The sequence below is a fragment of the Zalophus californianus genome, chromosome 9 (assembly GCF_009762305.2).
Source record: "Zalophus californianus isolate mZalCal1 chromosome 9, mZalCal1.pri.v2, whole genome shotgun sequence".
Classification (NCBI taxonomy): domain Eukaryota; kingdom Metazoa; phylum Chordata; class Mammalia; order Carnivora; family Otariidae; genus Zalophus; species Zalophus californianus.
Window position 1 is genome coordinate 36,545,739 of NC_045603.1, and position 19,832 is coordinate 36,565,570.

Sequence of the window (19,832 nt, forward strand, 5' to 3'; positions counted from 1 at the left end):
ACATTCGAGCCTCCTGATAGCTAAGGCAAAAAAACAAATAAGTTGAGTGTTCTTTGGAGGAGATTGTCCTATCATGAAAAATTGAATTATTATGTAGATTTTTATGTAACAGAACCTAGATGATATGAAAAAGCCTTGAGATATTGTCTTTACTGAATGTCCAAAAATACCCTCATACCAAATACATTAGGACTCTGAATGCCTCTAAAACCCAAGCCCTATTTTATTGTGTTTCTGCCCAGTCACTGCTTGGGGAAAGAGTCCTAGGCTGCAACTTATGTAAAAATCCTCCTGCAGGTACAGTTTCCCCTTTTCTACCTCTCTCACCTCATTTGATTTAGGGTATTTGTTTACAAAAATTCTATCCAAACAGCTGTGAAAGCAATCAAATGAATCAACTAGATCCTCTTTTTCTGGGTCAGGAGGGTGGGTGCTATGCAGAGAGGGGAAGTGATAAAAGCGATATACAAAGTTTGCTCCAGATGGGAAGCAGAGTCATGAATAAACAACTTATTAATAAGCAAGAATCTGGAGAGAAAAATTATCTAGAACAAAAAGTGAAATAGCTGCTGGTTCAGAGCTCTCATTAACAAAATACATTCTGAGGAGACTAGGCTGTACCTCACTTTCTTGGTTTTTGTGAAGCCAAGAGATCTGTCTTTCTTATAAGTATATGTATTCCTAGACTAGCCTCCCACAAATTATTTAGAAAACCTGAGTAAATCTTTATTTCTTGCAATCAAATGACCACATATCTTCCTTCTTAAAACCATAATAAAAGCAAACAATTTAATCATAACTCTAATAATGCCTCCCTACAGGGATGAATTACTATAGGCATAGGGTTGTAAACAGTGGAATATAGTTCTTTAATGATGTGATTTGACATAGAGATTTATGACAACACACATACATCCAGAGGGTATCACACTAAGTGAAATAAGTCAGACTGAGAAAGAAAAATACCATGTGATTTTACTCATATGTGGAATCTAAGAAAACAAATGAATAAACAAACAAAAAGCAGAATCAGACCTATCAAATACGGAGAACAAACTGATGGTTTCTAGATGGGAGGGGGGTGGGCAAAATGGGTAAAGGGGATACCGGCATGAAGCAGTCACTGGAATAAAAGGAAGAGCGTACAGCACGTAGCCAATGGTGCTGTAATAGTGTACAGTGTTGTACAGTGACACACGGCAGCTACCCTGGCGAGCTCGGCATCACCGTATAAAGAAACTGAATCCCTACACTGTATACCTGAGAGTAACAGAACACTGTGTGTCAACTTTACTCAAATAAAAAAATTAAAGAAACAAGATAGGGCTTGGGTATCTAGAATGTGGATGGCTAGTATGTGCTTTAAAAGTAGGGAGTGGGGTTTAGTACAGAGTTCTTTACTGTTACTGAAGACAGACCAAGAAATCATGGAACATTCCTGAGATACTATAGGTAATTCAACTGCAGCTGTTGGGGGATTCAAGGCCACATTCTGACGTAATGAGACTTAACTGAGAGAAAATTAGAAGGCATAATAGGTAAGGATTAGGGTTTTATCATTACGAATCAGAACTCTGCTGAGAATCTAAAAAACATACTGGACAGGTCACATGATCTCTAGCTCATGGGGCGGGGGGGGGGGGGGGAAGCACTCAATACTGAACAAAGGGGAAAACTAGAAATTTAAAGCCTGAAGATGAAGCTGTGTTGGAAGACAGTGATGAAATCAGGGTACCAGAAGCAAAGGCAAGGATTTGAACAGTGTTCTGGACAAATCCTACTGCTGCCATGGTTAGACTTCTGAGGTCCCATAACATGTCTGGATTTGCACTTGGAAAAAGCTCATGCACTTTCTGATTTCCAAACAGTACTCTCTTTAAAGCTCCCATAACTCTTTAGTACTTACCTGACTGCATGAAAAGGAACCGCACATATGCCTATACATAGGATGAAAAGTTTCCTAAAGAAGAAGTATTTGAGCTGCTTAAGCCCTTGAACAAACTACTCAGTTAAAGTCATAGTCTTGTCACATACATCAACCTGTTCTGCTAGATACAAAATATACAAATGACATTCCTGCAATAAAATAAACTCTTCAGAGCTCTCAGATCCTGGTAGGGGAGATCAGAACTACTGAGTTTCTGGAAAGGGGAATAATTTACTACATAGTTCCCAGAAAAGTGATCTCCAAATCACTGTCTTATGATTTTTTTTTTTTCCTCCCAAGGTTCACTGAAAGTTCAGGATAACCTTCCAATTAATTTTGTTCTGAACTTTTTTCTTCCTTCCTTCCTTCCTGAACTGGAAGAACTTGGCACACAAAATCATTATACAAGAAGTTTTACATCCATGGTGTTTTTGACTATTACAATCTATAAACCAATAGTAAAGAGATGGTCTGCTATGACACTTAAAAAAAGTATTATTAAAATGGGATCCTTCACTGCTATTTTCCAATAGGAAAAAATCAAGTTCATTAAGGTATGAATTCTAATGTGGAGCACCTTTCTATAAAGAAGCATTAGAAAAGATGGTCTGAGGCGCACCTAGGTGGCTCAGTGGGTTAGGCTTCTGTCTTCAGCTTAGGTCATGATCCCAGGGTCCTGGGATTGAGCCTTGTATCAGGCTCCCTGCTCAGCAGGGAGTCTGCTTCTCCCTCTCCCTCTGCCCCGCCCCCCTGCTCGAGCTCACTCTCACTCTTTCTCAAATAAATAAAATCTTTATTTATTTTTTTAAAGATTTTATTTATTTGACAGAGACAGAGAGACAGCGAGAGAGTGAACAAAAGCAGGGTAGTGGGAGAGGGAGAAGCAGGCTCCCCACTGAGCAGGGAGCCCAATGCGGGGCTCGATCCCAGGACCCTGGGATCGTGACCTGAGCCGAAGGCAGATGCTCAACGACTGAGACACCCAGGCATCCCATAAATAAAATGTTTAAAAGAAAAAGAAAAATTGGTTTGAATATAAACTATACTGATGTTCTACATGCTTGCTGTACTGTTTTCCTAAAATGTAGAATTATAATTACAAAATGTGGACAATGATTAATATTTTATGTAAGGCAAAAGGATGTTTGATTAGTAGATAGGGAATCTCTCCAAATGTGGCTTTTGACAGTTGGTAGCCAGGGCTTTGGCAGGTAAATCACAGTCAGTAGGGGTGTCAAGGTTACTGGCAGCACAAAGGTACACTTACTGTATCAGACTGATAGGCAGGCTTAGGCTGGGCCACAGTATCTCTGAGCAGAATATCTAGTAAAGGCCTCTAAAAAGACCTGAAACAACTTCTGTCCTTTACCAGAAGAGGTTTATCTTCTCTAATTGGCTCCCACCCTTCTCAATATTAATGCAGGCTGTATTTTTAATTCTCCAAAAACTTTTATTGCTTTTACTTTGTGTGAGGTTCACTTCCCTTGGGTTTGGTGGTTTCAGGTTTCCAAATTTTTTTTTAAAAAAATTAAAGCTTCAGAAAGTGCTATGAACATTTATATACGCACTACTTAGATTCACCTATCATTACTATTTTGCTACATTCATTTTAACCATCCATCCATCTTTATTATTGTTATTATTGCTGATCCATTTGAAAGTAATTACAAATGTCAAGACTCTTCATCCCTAAATGCTTCAGCAAGTAGATCCTAGGAACAAGATATGCTCTTACATAACTGCAATAATCAAGTTTAGTAATTTAACATTGATCAAATATTGTTATCTGTTATATAGTCCATATTGAAATTTTACCATTTGTCCTAACAACGTCTTTTATAGTCCCCCACCCTTTTTAAAAAAATATTTAATTTTTAAGAGTATTTTTATTTATTTTTGAGAGAGAGAGCTAGAACAAGTGTGGTGGGGGAGGGGCAGAGAGAGAAGCAGGCTCCCCAAAGAGCAGGGAGCCTGATGCGGGACTCGGTCCCAGGACCCTCGGATCATGACCTGAGCCAAAGGGAGATGCTTAACCGAATAAGCCAGCCAGGTGCCCCCCACCACCTTTTTTAAGCATCCAGTCTGGAATGGAGCATTAGTATTTCTAATCACATTTAATCTGGAACAGTTCCTCAACTCTTCTTTGTCTTTCATGAAATTGATATATTTTTTTAAATTGAAGAATTGACATACAATATGCTATTAGTTTCAGGTATACAAAATAGTAATTTAACATTTATACACATTACAAAATGGTCACCGCAATAAGTCTAGTTACCATCTGTCACCATAAGAAGTTGTTATATTATTGACCATATTCCCTATATTACATCCCTGTATCTTATATACTTTATAACTGAAAAATTGTACCACCTAATTCCCTTCAACTATTCTCTGCATCCTCCCGCTCCCTTTCCCTCTGGCAACCACCAATTTGTTCTCTGTACCTATGAGTCTGTTTCTGTTTTGTTTGCTCATTTTTTTTTTTAGATTCCACATATAAGTGAAATCATATGGTGTTTATCTTTCTCTGACTTATTTCACTTATAAGTTATTTCACTTAAATTCATAATACCCTCTAGGTCCATGCATGTTGCAAATGGCAAGATTTCATGCTCTTTAATGGTTGAGTAATATTCCATTGTGTATATATACCATATCTTCTTTATCCATTCATCTATTTATGAACATTTAGGTGCTTCTACATCTTGGCTACTATAAATAATGCTGTGATGAACATAGGGGTGCATATGTCTTTTTGAATTAGTGTTTTCATTTTCCTTTTTTTCTCAGATAAATACCTAGAAGTGGAATTGCTGGATTGTATGGTAGTTCTATTTTTAATTTTTTTAAGACTTATTTATTTTAGAGAGAGAGAGTGCTTGTGTGTGAGTGTGGGGAGGGGCAGAAGGAGAGAATCTTCAAGCAGACTCCCCGCTGAGCACAGAGCCCAACTTGGGGCTTGATCTCACAACCCATGAGATCATGACCTGAGTCAAAACCAAGAGTCAGACACTCACCAACCTAGCCACCCAGGCACCCCTATTTTTAACTTTTTGAGGGACCTCATATTGTTTTCCATAGTAACTGCACCAGTTTGCATTCCTACCAACAGTGCACAAGGCTTCCCCTTTCTCCACAACCTAGCCAACACTATTTCTTGTCTTTTTGACAATAGCCACTCTAACAGGTATGAGGTGATATCTCGTGGTTTTAATTTGCATTTCCCTGATGGTTAGTGATGTTGAGCATCATTTCATGTGTCTGTATGTTTTCTCTAAAAAAATATCTATTTAGGTCCTCTGCCCATTTTTTAATCAGCTTGTTTTTTTTTGATATTGAGTTGTATGAGTTCTTTACATATTTTGGATGTTAACCCCTTATCAGATACATCATTTCTGAATATCTTCTCCCACCTGTAGGTTGCCTTTTCCTTGATGGTTGATGGTTCCCTTCATTATCTGACACTGACACATTTTGAAAAGGCCAGTTACCTGGGTGTTTTCTCATGAGTAGATTCAAGTTACGCATTTTGGGCAGGAATATTACGTAAGTGATGCTATATCTTCTTCAAAGCATTGCATTTTGAGGCAGATGATTTCAGTTTGTTCATTATTGGTGATGCTAACTTTGAAGGCTGATCTACTTTTTGAAATGAATAAACAATCTGTGGGAAGTACTGTGAGTCTGTGTAAATATCCTGTTCCCCCACAAATGTTTTACCCAATGGTTTTAATCCCTTGATGATTCTCCTGTGAATCAATTATTACCATGGTGGTTGCAAAAAGCAGCCAGAATTTACTTATGGGTATAATGCAAATGTTAAAGGAATTCAATCTATATCACTTATGGATATATTACCACATGGAAGAGGTCATGAGCTCTCTACACTTGTTGGATTTCCCGTGAAATAATTCCTGCCCTCTCACCTGTATTTAAACCACCTGGTGATTATTCTTAGCTCTGATAAATCTCTGATTTAACATCCAAAGATCAGTTTACTTGGCCTCTCCACATGTACCCACTCCTTTAGCCTCATCTCTCACTGCTGCCTTTCATGCTGGCTTTGTGCTCCAGCAGTGTTTAGTTCAGAATCATGTTTCTCATATCTCTGTGTTTTTGCACAGGCAACCCCACCCCAGCACCTGCAATTAATTCCTTGCTCCCTACTTGCCCACCTTGTCTGCGTGATGAACTCCTACACATTCCTTCAAGACCAAACTAAGGCATGACATATCCTTTGTGAAATCTTCACAGGCAAAGTGAGTTGCTCCTTTCTCTATGCTTCCATCCTACTTTATATATGTGTCTATTGTTGTAGGTCAATGCTATATTATAATCACTTGTTTTCTTTCTAAATGGGTTATATCTTAATTATCTTTGTAGCCCCAGAGTTTATACTGTTCTTAACACATGGGAGATTTTTCAATGTAAGTGTTTGTTGATGAATAAGTAAATCATTTTGGTCTCAAAAGTTTTCCTTTTGAATTTCCATTTTGGAAACATATATCTAAGAATATTTTTCTAAATTCTCCTTTACTGCTCTTTTTTTAAATTTAATTTTATTATGTTATGTTAGTCACCATACATCATTAGTTTCTGATGTAGTGATTCATGATTCACTATTTTCGTTTAACACCCAGTGCTCCATTCAGTACGTGCCCTCTTTAATACCCATCACCAGGCTAACCCATCCTCCCACCCCCTCCCCTCTAGAACCCTCAGTTTGTTTCTCAGAGTCCACAGTCTCTCATGGTTCGTGCCCCTCCGATTTCCTCCCCTTCATTTCTCCTTTACTGCTTTTACCCATCTTGCAAGATGGTGGGTAAAAAAACTGAGAAGAAACCTGAAACCAAAGCTGATCCTGGTGGCAAGGTTAAGAAGGGTAACCTCAAGGCTAAAACACCAAAGAAGGAGAAATCCTGTCCTAGTCAGAGGAATTGGCAGATATTCCTGATCGGCTCTGTATTCCATAAAGACCATATACAAGAGGAAGTATTCAGCAGCTAAATTCTGGGCTGAGAAGAAAAAGAAAGAGAAGGTTCTTGCTACTGTCACTAAACCAGTTGGTGGTGACAAGAATGGTGGTACCCGAGTGGTTAAACTTCATAAAATGCCTAGGTATTATCCGACTGAAGATGCACCTTGAAAGATGCTGAGCCACAGTAAAAAACCTTTCAGGCAGCATGTGAGAAAACTGTGAGCAAGTATCACTCCTGGGACCATTCTGATCATCCTCACTGGGTACCACAGAGGCAAGAGGGTGGTTTCCCTGAAGCAACTGAGCAGTGGCTTGCTACTTGTGACTGGACCTCTGGCCCTCAGTTGAGTTCCTCTGTGTAGAACACACCAGAAATCTGTCATTGCCACCTCCACCAAAATTGATCTCAACTGTGAAAATCCCAAAGCATCTCACTGATGCTTACTTCAAGAAGAAGTTGTGTAAACCCATATCAGAAAGGTGAAATCTTCAACATAGAGAAGGAGAAATATGAGATCACACAGAAGTGCAAGGTTGATCAGAAATCAGAAATTTTGCAAATTCTGCCAAAAATCAAAGCTGTTCCTCAGCTTCAGGGCTATCTAACTATACACTGTGTTTTCTCTCACAAATGGAGTTTATCCTCACAAATTGGTGTTCTAAATTTCTCAAAGAACCTAATTAAATAACTTATCCATTAAAAAAATAAATTATCTTTTACTTACTTCCATTAAAGTTTTAGGTTAGTAGTTTTCAACTCTACCCATTCAACACTACAGATCCTCATCAAATCATCAGTTTTATTGTCTTTATTTTACTTTACGTGAAATTAATTTCAATTATTTGAGTATTCATTATATAACACACAAGTTCTAGAAAATAAGTTTTTCTTTCTCTCTTCTTATAAACAAATACTCCAGCTCATTCTTTGTCTAGCAAATAATATCAATTCTGATGCTTTTAAAATCCAAAGGATATGTGCGTGTTTGCAATTGTGCGTTTGTGTACATGCAGTATAAGCCAGGGCAAAGAGACAGAAAAGCAGAAAAGTAATTACCAATTGACAAAAGAAGGCAAAATGCTATGGACCATGAAGAAATCATGAAAATTGAGGTTTTCTGAAATTGGTGAGATACCCAAGTTTGGGACAGAAGCTAAAGTTTGAAAATACCTAATCTTTCTTTTTACATTTAGGTAAAGCCAATCATTAGGATGTTAATATTTTAGACACTTTTCAAGTCTTATGAAAACGTTTTACAAAGAAGTAACTGAATGTTACAAGAATTTTACTCAATTGTTTCATTCTAAGAAATTCATTCATTATAAACAGTATACTTGCTGATACAAGGTAGTTGATGTTCTGCCACAATTTATTGTTTTCAGTGGTTACAGAGTTAGGCTTAACTTTACTACAGAATCTAAACACTCTCCTTAAATTGACCTATATTTTATACTGGGTTGAAACAATACTGCCTATAAGTGGTTAGAGCTATACAAAAATGAAAGACCCAGCAGGGGACTGTTTTGAATAAAAAGTCTTCAAAATATAGTAACAGAATCACTGCTTCTTCCCCACTTCCTCTCTCCATGTTTCTTGGTGTTAACATGTAAAGTGGCATTTAAAAAAAAGTATGGGGTTTATAATGGAAATATTAGATAACTACAAACTGCATCACTGAGATGACAAATGCTTGAAGACAGTGGACCTCAACTGGGGGTGGGGAGCAGGGATTTTGCCAGGGAATTTTTGGCAATGTCTGGAGACTCTCTTTCTCTTTTAATTAATAATTTTTTTTTCTACCAGTGGGGTGCTACTGCTGACATTTAGTGGGTAGAGATCAGGGATGCTGCTAGACATCCTTCAATGCACAGGACAGCCTCCCACAACAAAGACTTATCCAAATGTCAATAGTGCTGCCAAATCCTGCTCTAAGAGAAAATGTCCAATGCTGTCTTTCACAACTGACGATAGGAATTATGGATTAAGCTTGTAAGCTGCGCATAAGCCACGTATAGATCTAGTACATGGAGCTCTGGTCTCCTTTGGAATGATAACTTGTTTGGGAATGTTTTCTGTTTACTTCCATACGTTTAACATGATTTCTTGTAACTGAAAATATATCCAGAGCACATTAAGAGATTTTCTAGACACTTTATTACTACATAGTTTTGAATACTAAGAGATCTGCTTTAAAAGATTAGAAACACATCAAAGCATTCACCATACTTTCCACTATATATCAATAAATGATTATAAATTTAGTCAAAGATCTTTCAAGTATTGTGGTATATTTAACATTTTAAAAAATGGTTTTGATATTTTTCAGTGCTTACTTTTTAGTGCTTGCATGTGAAAATTAATTTCATTTAGAACCATACACAAATCTTTTTACTGAGCTTGTCAAAACTTTAATTTGAGCACTGATACTTCACAATGTGGGAGAAAAATATTAGGAATTTGTATTGGATTGAAAACATAACTTTGGTTTAGGTTTCCAACAACTCTGACCTGACAGATAAAACTTTCTCAATTCCTCTTGCTTAAAATTCAAAAAAATCTCCCACCCCCAAAACATGTACTCATCTATTTCCTTCCTTTCACCAGTACATCCTTTTAAATATTTGTTACGTTGCTATTATGTTGTTCTGTACCTTCTTCCCCCAAAGTCTTCCAGCTTGGGTTTCTTGTTCCTTTTGTCTCCTAACCCATTTTGTCTGACATATTTGTTCTTAATGAGCTTAAATAGTATTATGAGAAAGTCAGTAGGGCACTATTACTGACTTTATTAACTAATACAAAGAATAATTTAAGACTGATTTTACATGGTGATACTTATCTACATCAGTCTTTTTTTTTTTCTGTTTTTCATTTCACTTCTCAGTATAGTGGTGGTTAACAGTTGAGGTTTTGATGTTAGCTGAATCTGTGCTCAAGTTCTACCTCTACTACCTGCTAGCCCTTTGACCCTGGGAAAATGACTTGCCTTTTTCTACACCTCTCTTTCTACATCATTACATTGGGAATAATGATAGAATCTACCATAAGTGTTTCCGTGAAGAGTACACGAGATAATGTTGTGATGTTCTTGCACAATAACTACCACATAGCAAGTGCTTAGTAACTATTAGCTATTATTAATATTTCTGTCAGGGGTGCCTGGGTGGCTCAGTTGGTTAAGCATCTGACTCTTGGTTTCATCTCAGGGTCGCCCTGCATGGGGTAATTGAGCCCCGCATCAGGTTCCATACTCAGTGGGGAGTCTGCTCCAGATTCTCTCTCTCTGACCCTCCCTGCCCACACCCCGCTCGCTCTTTCTCTTATCAGTCATATAATAAGCATATTAAGGAACATTTACTACGGTTACTATTAAAGACAAATTTCGGAAGAGAAAGCTATCAGGAAGGATAAGTAACATTTTTTTCTGTTAATACCCTTTAGCTTTGATACAATGTAATCATATCTGTGTTACTTTTTCAAGAAATCCATTTCATTCCTTTAACCATCTATTTTATTCTTTATTTCAATTTATAATCAATTCAAAATACCACAGTGGGGCACTTGGATGGCTCATCAAGTGTCCAACTCTTGATTTTGGTTCAGGTCATGATCTCAGGATTGTGAGAAGGAGCCCTGTGTCTGGCTCCACTCTGGGCATGACCTGCTTAAGATTCTCTCTCCCTCTCTCTGCCCCCCCCCACCCCACAACAAACAAAAACCCAAACCAACAAACACAAAAACCCAAAATACCAGAGTGGTCCAAGTTCAACTTAATACTTTAGTCAATAACTCTGAATTGAAAGTTTATTTTTTTTCCTCAGCATTAGAATATTTATTACTACTAGCCAACTAGCTTACCATTTTATCTTCAACATTAGGTTCTCAATTATTAGCTTGGGCCTCCTCTATGATGTCACCATTTCTCAGGATTCTCCCATTCAAAAAGGCTTTTGAATTTTAAGATTTTTTTATTTTAATTAGTTATACACTCTTTAAATAAATGCAGTTTATTGTCTTATTGCTCTTGCTTTACCTGTAATTCCCATTTGTTCTGTTATCTTGTTTTTTAACTGTTTTGATTTGAGAACTGGTACGTGGTACCTGAATAAACCTAAGGGGGAGTCTCTCTAGAGACGTAGGACAGCAAACCATCCACACTGACAGGAAAGATGAACTTGGAATAAAGGTAATGGAGGTATGGTCTCAATATAATTAGATGTTTTTCACAAATGGGAGAAAAGTACAAGGTAAATTATTTTGTATCATCTCAATTCATTACCCCATAGAACTTCTCCTGTTTTGTTTTTTTATGAAAACAACAATCATACACTGACCTTGGACTCATCTAATCCAAGCTTCTTTAGAGACTTTCTGACATAGTCCAGAAAGGAAGAGGATTTTGAATAAATTTTACCCACGTGCCGATCACTGCAAAATAAAGGTGAATCACTTTTTAGTTTTTCCAATTCAAATTACAGATGATTTTAAATTCAATCATGAAATACTTTTAAATACTTTGTGTATATGGCACAAGCTTCAGATTTGACAAAGATGTAGTAATACTTTTGTAAACATTTTTAAATTACATATTATAAAGTGTTTAAGATCTGCTTCTGAGAATTCCTTCAACATACAGCAGTGGAAAACAGTATTTGAAGACAATGCTATGAGAAAGAACTTGTAAACTTACAATATTAAAAAGCTTAATTTTTAAGGCGCCTGGATGGCTTAGTTGGTTAAGCGACTGCTTCCGGCTCCGGTCATGGTCCCGGAGTCCTGGAATCAAATCCCACCTCGGGCTCCCAGCTCAGTGGGGAGTCTGCTTCTCCCTCTGACCCTCTCCCCTCTCATGCTGTTTCTCTCTCTCTCTCTCTCTCTCAAATAAATAAATAAATAAAATCTTTAAAAAAATAAATAAAAAGCTTAATTTTTATTTATTTATTTTTATTTTTATTTTTTTAAAGATTTTATTTATTTATTTCAGAGAGAGAATGACAGACAGAGAGCACGAGAGGGAAGAAGGTCAGAGGGAGAAGCAGACTCCCTGCTGAGCAGGAAGCCTGATGTGGGACTCGATCCTGGGACTCCAGGATCATGACCTGAGTCGAAGGCAGTTGCTTAACCAACTGAGCCACCCAGGCGCCCTAAAAAGCTTAATTTTTAAAGAGAACTATAGGTCTTTCAAAAGTTTCCATTATGCTACAAAACACATTTAATTTTACTGGCAACATTATAGTGCATATTTCACTGCAACACCTGCTAATGGTGGCGATAATTCAACAGCTATGCAAAGAGAACTCCTTCAGTGCCAGCCATTAACGCACCATATGCTGAGTTGGGTCTGACTTGATCTCATTTATGCCCGATTTTCACCACAGTTTAAACAAAATATGAGATGGTTTTAAATTTAAATAATGAAATGTGAGAATATCACATCGCACAACTTTGGTTGCAACTGAGGTAGAATATAAAAATCAAGGAAATAAAAAATTCACCACTTCCAAGTTATCAAAAACAATGAATAAAGCCTTACTTATTACTCTTGGCAGTATAAATATTAAACCCTCTGATTAATTAGACATGAAGATCTATCCATTCTTCCTTTGAAATATATCTCAAATATATTCTTTCTGCTCCATTTCTAGATGGCCACCTCAATTCTACTTATGATTACCTCGGGTCCTAATTACTATAGCTACTTAGTATTTAAGCCTGAAGTCTGTCCTCTTCATTTCTGCCTGCACTGTCATATTTTCTTGGAGGAACATTTTTATTTACTACTTCCCTGCTCAAAAAACTTTCAATACCTTTGCCATTTCTTGGGATAAATTTGAAACTCCTTAGTTAAGTGATCAGGGACCACTATTTTCTGGCTATTCCCACATTTTCCCATTATAATCCAGAATTCAGTTTTCCTACTCATTGTTTCAGACTATTCTCCACTGTTATGTCTTGGTGCATTTGCTCATTCAATCACTTCCTAATGGATTATAAGGTTCTCCACTCTCTTCTTCAGCTCAGTTAAACTAGGGTCACCCTATATGAACAAGCTCAAATTATGTATTCTTTTTGGTAACATAACTAGCAACAATCCTTTCTAATTTTGAATTTCTATAGCCTGTATCCTTCTTCCATTTGTTATATCATCACTGCTTTTAAATAATAGTTGTTTGAATAGATATAGGTTCCAGGAAACAGAAATTATACCCAAGTTTTTGTGTAATTCTCAGATCCTACACATACTTATCTTACGTATAACAGATACCATATAATAGATAATGTACATCTTACCTACTATAGGTGGTGAAAATAGAAGGAGTAAGACCAATTAGAAAGTTATTACAGTAATCTAGAGGAGAGGTTTAGACCTGTGGTGACCTTGAGGATGGTGAGAAGTGAGAGAATTTTAGATATATTTAATGGCAGAGACTACAACATTGTTGAAGGACTGTATCTAGGCAGTGTGAGAAAGAGAGACAACACTGCCTCCAAGATTTCTAGCCCGAGCAATGCAAAGAATATGATTGTTATTAACTGGACTATAGTTTGGGATTCATCAGCATATAGATGGTATTTAAAGCCATGATGAGGTAGTAAGTATAGATTAAAAAGAAAAAAAAAAAGCATTCCAACAATTAGAGCTCTGAAAGAAGAGGAATCAGCAAAATAAACGAAAAAAAAAAAAAAAAAGAGAGAGAGAGAAAGGGGGAAAAAGTATCTTATGAAGGACTTTGCTTACGATACAAGAGAAAAAGGATCTTCACTTGAGTGGGTAAATTGTGTAAAACACTGATGACAGGCCAAGTAAGATGGTTGAGAACTGACAATGGGATTTAGAAACATGGGTCATTAGTGCCCCTGAAAGGGTGGTTTGATGGAGTGATGGAAGTAAAATCTGATTGGAACTCAAGAGAAAAAGGGAAAGAAATTGGCAGCATTTTCAAGGAGTTTTCCAGTAAAGAAAAGAACAGATAAAAGATAGTTGAAGGGAATATGGGGTCCCAAAAGGATTTTCAGAATCTATGCTCTTAAGGACTCTGGTACATCGTTTTATTTAAAAAAACTAAAAAATGGCCATTGAGGAACTCACTAGGTGGTAGAGGAGTAGACACAAACAACTAATTGTACTATCAGGTTCGATCAGAACAGTAAATCACTGATTAAATCCTATGGGAGAAGAGAAGAGGGTGAGAAGGAGAAAAGAAAAATATCACAGAGATGTCTTCTAAACTGGGTTTTAAAGAGTGCTTAGGTTTTACCATCCAGAAGCTGTGGAAGGAAATGGTGGCAGAAATGGGAAGGATATTCCATGTAGCTAGAGGAACTTCAAGGATGCATACCAGATATAAAATTAATTGCATGAGAAACGATGAATAATCCAGTGTGCATGGGCAGATGAATAATCCAGTGCGCATGGGCAGCTGCTTGGGGTGCAGAGGGGGAAAAATGGGGTGATGAATTAGACTGCAAAGGATCTTAGTGACAGATCAGAAATGGTCTTGAATGCCATAATAAGTATATTTTATTGTTTGAGTATAAAGAAGAGGAATTATCAAACATTTTGAAGTTAGAAAAGTGACATGACTATTTCTGAAAGATAAATGATGGGACTTGAAGAACAAATTAAAAGGGGGCCCTCTGTCAGAATAAAGCATGGTCAGCATGCTAAAAAGGAATTAGTAGTCTTTCTTTTAATAAAAGTGAATGCAGTAGCTCTAATTAAAATTCTACTCAAGTGACTCCAACACCACCCACATGTTTTTCCAAAAATACAATTGCAAGAACGTGGTTTACATGTAGCACTTTCCAAAGAGGCAACACTAGTGTAGGAAATTTTAGGAAAATGTGAAGTAGATGTATACCAAATAAATGAAAACAAGCACATGCAGGACAGAAAGTGACAAAATCCAGTTTCTCCATCACTACAAAATACTTATAAAATTAATTATTTTGTGCCTTTTTTATGCTAATACATATTGAAAGACTTGAGATTCACAACATAAAATGTTGCTGAAAATGGCAAATGGTTAAGGGAACTCCAAAAATCTTCAAACTACTCTGAAATTTAAAAGACCAGACTTCCTAAGTTCAATTTAGCCACACATTATGGATTCAGTAATTAGTTTTAATTTTGTGAGTCAGTTTTTGTGATCCGGTTTATAACTTTTCTATTTGACTATAGCAAAATCAAAATAAAAATTAAACTAGGTAATATATAAAGGTATCAAAAATTATAATATTTATTGTACAGCTGTATACCATACTCATTATGAAAGAGAATAACTGTGAATAAAATATATATATTTCCCGTGCTCTCTTTCTAGGTGTTTGAAGAGATTTTTACACCATGAAATTCCTTCTTTGACATTTTATTCCCCTTAGAAAGTTTCCAGATAAGGACTAATTATAAAATCAACAGTTTTCTATAAATTATTGAGTTTGAACATAAATGTTAATGCTCAATCACAATTAAAATTAATAGAGTAAAAATGCTATCATTTAAGTCCATGAAAAAGTTTACTTCTAATCTTAGGCTATGAACAATTACACTTAAACTTTTAGAATAATGTTTCAGATAGTCTAAAAGTACGTATCATTTGCACACTATTTTAGTCAACAAGAAAACAAATTAACCAAAATGAGAAAGAAGTAACAAGGTAATCTTATTTTCTGTCTTTAGCATTCATACTTTTTTTTAAATTGAGGCATAACTGACATACAACATATTAGTTTCAGGTATACAAGGTAATGATTTGATTTTTGTATACACTGTGAAATGATCACAAGTCTAGTTAACATGTATCATAGTTACAAAAACATTTTTTTTTCTGGTGATGAAAACTTAAGATTTACTCTCTTAGCAACTTTTAGTAAGCAATACAGTATTATTAATAAACAATAGTCACCATGATGTTTATTATAACCCCGTAACTTACTTATTTTATAATTGCAAGTTTGTATCTTTTGACCCTCTTTACCCATTCTGACCACTCCCCACCTGCCTCTTCTCTGGCAACCACCAATGTGTTCTGTGTATCTACAAGCTCGGTTTTTTGTTGTTTTGCTTTTTTAAGATTCCACATGTAAGTAAAATCGTATGGTATTTATTTTCTCTACCTAATTTCACTTAGTATAATGATATGCTCAAGGTCCATCCATGTTGTTAGAAATGGAAGATTCCATTCTTTTTTATGGCTGAGTAGTATTCCATTGTGTGTGTGTTTATCCATTCATCCATCAGTGGACACTCAGGTTGTTTCCTTATCTTGGCTATTGTAAATCATGCTGCAATAAACATAAGGGTGCAGGTGTCTTTTTAAATTAATGTTTTCATTTTCTTCAGATAAATACCCAGCAGTAAAATTGTTGGATCATAAGGTAGTTCTATTTTTAATTTTTTGAGGAACGTCCATACTGCTTTCCATAGTGGCTGCACCAATTTATACTTCTGCCAACAGTGCACAGGGTTCCCCTTTTTCCACATCCTCACCAACACTAATCTCCTGTCTTTTTGGTACCACTCGTTCTAACAGCTGTGAGGTGATACCTCACAGTGGTTTGATTTGCATTTCCCTACTGACTAGTGAGGTAGAACATCCTTTAACATGCCTGTTGGCGATCTGTATGTCTTCTTTGAAAAAATGTGTATTCAGGTCCTCTACCCATGTTTTAATTGGATTGTTTGTATTTTTGCTATTGAGCTGTATGAGTTTTTATGTATTTTGGATATTAAGCCCTCACTTGGATATAGGACCTGCAAACATTCAGTAGGTTGCCTTTACATTTTGCTGATCATGTCCTTTGCTGTGCAAAAACTTTTGAGTTTTATATAGTCCCACTTGTTTTTGCTTTTGTTGCCTTTGCTTCTGGAGTCAGATCCAAAAATTCACTGCCAAAACTGATGTCAGGGAGTTTATTGCCTGTTTTCTTCTAAGAGTTGTATGGTTTCAGGTTTACATTTAGGTCTTTAATCCATTTTTGAGTTAATTTTTGTGTCTGGTGTAAGACAGTAGTCTAGTTTTATTCTTTGGCATGTAACTGTCCAGGTTTATTGAAGAGACTCTCTTTTCCTCATTGATATTCATACTGCCTTTGTCATAAATTAATTGACCATATATGCAAAGGTGTCTATCCATGAGCTCTCTAGTCTGTTCAATTGTTCTATGTCTATTTTTATGCCAACACCATGCTGTTTTGATTATTACAGCTTTATAATACAGTCTGCAATCAGGGAGCATGATGCCTCCAGCTTTGTTTTCCTTTCTCAAGATGGCTTTGACTACCCTTCCATATAAATTTTAGTATTATTTTCTATTTCTGTGAAAACTTCCATTGGAATTTTGATAGGGATTGCACTGAATCTGTAGACTGCTTTGGTAGTATGGCCATTTTTACAATATTAATTCTTCCAATTTATGAGCATGGAATATCTCTCCATTTATTTGTGTCTTCTTCAATTTCTTTCATCAATATCTTATAGTTTAAAGTGTACAGGTCTTTTGCGTCCTTGGTTAAGTTTATTCTTATTTTATACATCTTGATGCAATTGCAAATGGGATCATTTTCTTCTCATTCTGATAGTTCATTGTTAGTGTGTAAAAACTTAACAACCTTTTGTATATTGATTTTATATCCTGCAACTACTGCAGGATTTTATATCCTGCAACCACTGCAACTACTGCAACTAATACTCATGTATTAGTACTAATAGTTTTTGGTAGAATCTTTAGGGTTTTCTCTCTATAAAATCATGTCAACTGCAAATAGTGACAGTTTTACTTCTTCCTTTCCAATTTGGGTGTCTTATTTCTTTTTCTTGCCTTATTTCTCTGGCTAGGAATTCTAATACTATGTTGAATAAAAGTGCTGAGAGTGGGCACCCTTGTCCTATTCCTGATCTCAGAGGAAAAGTTCTAAGCTTTTCACTATTGAGTATGATTATTAGCTGTAAGCTTGTCATATATGGCCTTTATTACACTGAGGTACATTTCCTCTATACCCACTTTGTCGAGAGTTTTTATCAAAAATGATGTTCAATTTTGTCAAATGTTTTTTCTACATCTATTGAGATTATCATATAATTTCTACAATTCATTTTGTTAATGTGGTTGACTTTAGTATCCTTGCTGGAGAGAGATTCCAATCAAGTTGACCTTGATTTACAATCCTAATAAAAAGATCTGTGCAACTCAAATCATATTAAAAATATTCCAAAGAATGTAAATTCACAAGCAGCATGGGATAGTGAAAATATTTATGGACTATGAATTCAGCCTAACCCTAGTTTTTCAGGCTCTCTGACTTTAGGCAAGCTTTAACTACTTGTATCTTAATTTTTCTTATCACTACAGTGAAGTGACTATAATAGATGCTGTGAGTATAACATGCTGCTCAACTAAGCCTGGGGTGTAGCCTAATAACAAATTAAAATTTTACTGCTATTGAACACAAACATGTAAGTATTTATAAAATATGTATAAAGTACAAAGAATGTCAGTAAAATGAACTCTTGTACCCCATACCAAACTTAAAAAAGAGAACATACCAGGATATTGAAATCCCCATGTACCCCTTATCTTTCTTCCCCACCTCATCTCCCTGACTACTCAAATGTCCCCCCTCCCATAAGAAACTACAATACTGAATCTTGTTTGTGTTTATCATTCTTATATTTTTTATTGCTTGTCATATATTTATGTCCCTAAATAATTATACAGTTGTGCTTGTTTGAATTATACAAATGGCACCATCCTGTAGAAGTTTTTCTATGACTTTTATATTCACAAGATTCATCTACACTGATGCATGTAGTTGTAATTAATACATTTTCACTGTGGCATAGTATTCTACAATTTATCCATTCTCTTATTAATGAACTTTTGGTTCCTAGATTTTTGCTCTTATAAATATTGCTGCTATTGGTCATTCTTGTAGATGTCTCTGGGAGCACATGTACAAGAGTTTCTAGGATATATACTTAGGCTGAGACAGTATTTTCAACATTAGTAGGTAAAACTAACTAGGCAACTAGGCTTTTCAACTTTATTGGTGGTGCTAACTTGTTTTCCAAAGGACTGAAAACTAACTTTCTTCCTTCTCACCAGCAACATGGACGGTTCTAGGTGATCTACATTCTTGCTATCATTTGATAGTGTCAATTTTCTAAATTTTTGCTTATTTAATGGTTTGAATTGGAAATACCTAAATTCTCCTTTTGTGTTTCTCCTTTACTCCCACAACAGTTCTAAGAGCACACTCACAATGCTTCTGACACTGGATATGGGTTAAGGGCTCAGTCCTACTAGATTGCCTCCCCACTGCAGATGCCAACTGCAAGTACTAGTTCCCTAGGTTACTTACAATGTCTGTCCAACCTGGCTACAAACTTTAGGTTCCCATGACTTTCTCCTCCCCCTCGGATTCAGTTGTTTCCTAGAACAGTTCACAGAACCCAAGGGAACACTTAACATCTCCCAGTTTTTTAAAGGATATGATAAAGAATACAGATGGATAGCCAGAGGAAGAGATACATAGGGCAAGATCAAAAGACTAATCAAGTCTTTTCACTATTTTTCTTTAACACAGATTAGTTCTTCCACAAATTTGCAGGAATTCTTTATGTATTTTGGCTATTAGTCTTTTTCTAGTTACAGGACTTGCAATTAGTTTCTACCAGTGGTTACTCTTCTTTCCACTCTTTCTATGACATTTGAAAACAGAAGTTCTTAATATGGATGTGACTGAGGGGCTCCTGGGAGGCTCAGTTGGTTAGGTGCCTGCCTTCGGCTCGGGTCATGGAGCCAGAAGAGAGTCTGCTTATCCCTCTCCCTCTGCCCCTCGCCCCACCTTCACTTGTGCTCTCTCTTGTGCGCATGCTCTCTCTCACTCTCAAGTAAATAAAATCTATTAAAAAATATTAATGTGAT

General features: G+C 36.2%; 1 protein-coding gene across 6 annotated transcripts in view; it reads right to left on the reverse strand.

Annotated features, from left to right (window-relative positions):
- The window catches only part of METTL25 (methyltransferase like 25), a 132,800-nt gene that overhangs the window by 29,899 nt on the left and 83,069 nt on the right, over positions 1-19,832 (reverse strand). For all 6 annotated transcript variants that reach the window (XR_003519734.2, XR_003519731.2, XR_003519733.2 and 3 more), the window contains exon 9: positions 11,241-11,334. Coding sequence is in view for 1 of the 6 variants with exons in the window: in XM_027592476.2 (XP_027448277.1) it covers positions 11,241-11,334 (94 nt within the window). In the remaining 5 variants the exon portion in view is untranslated. The remainder of the gene's footprint in view (positions 1-11,240; positions 11,335-19,832) is intronic.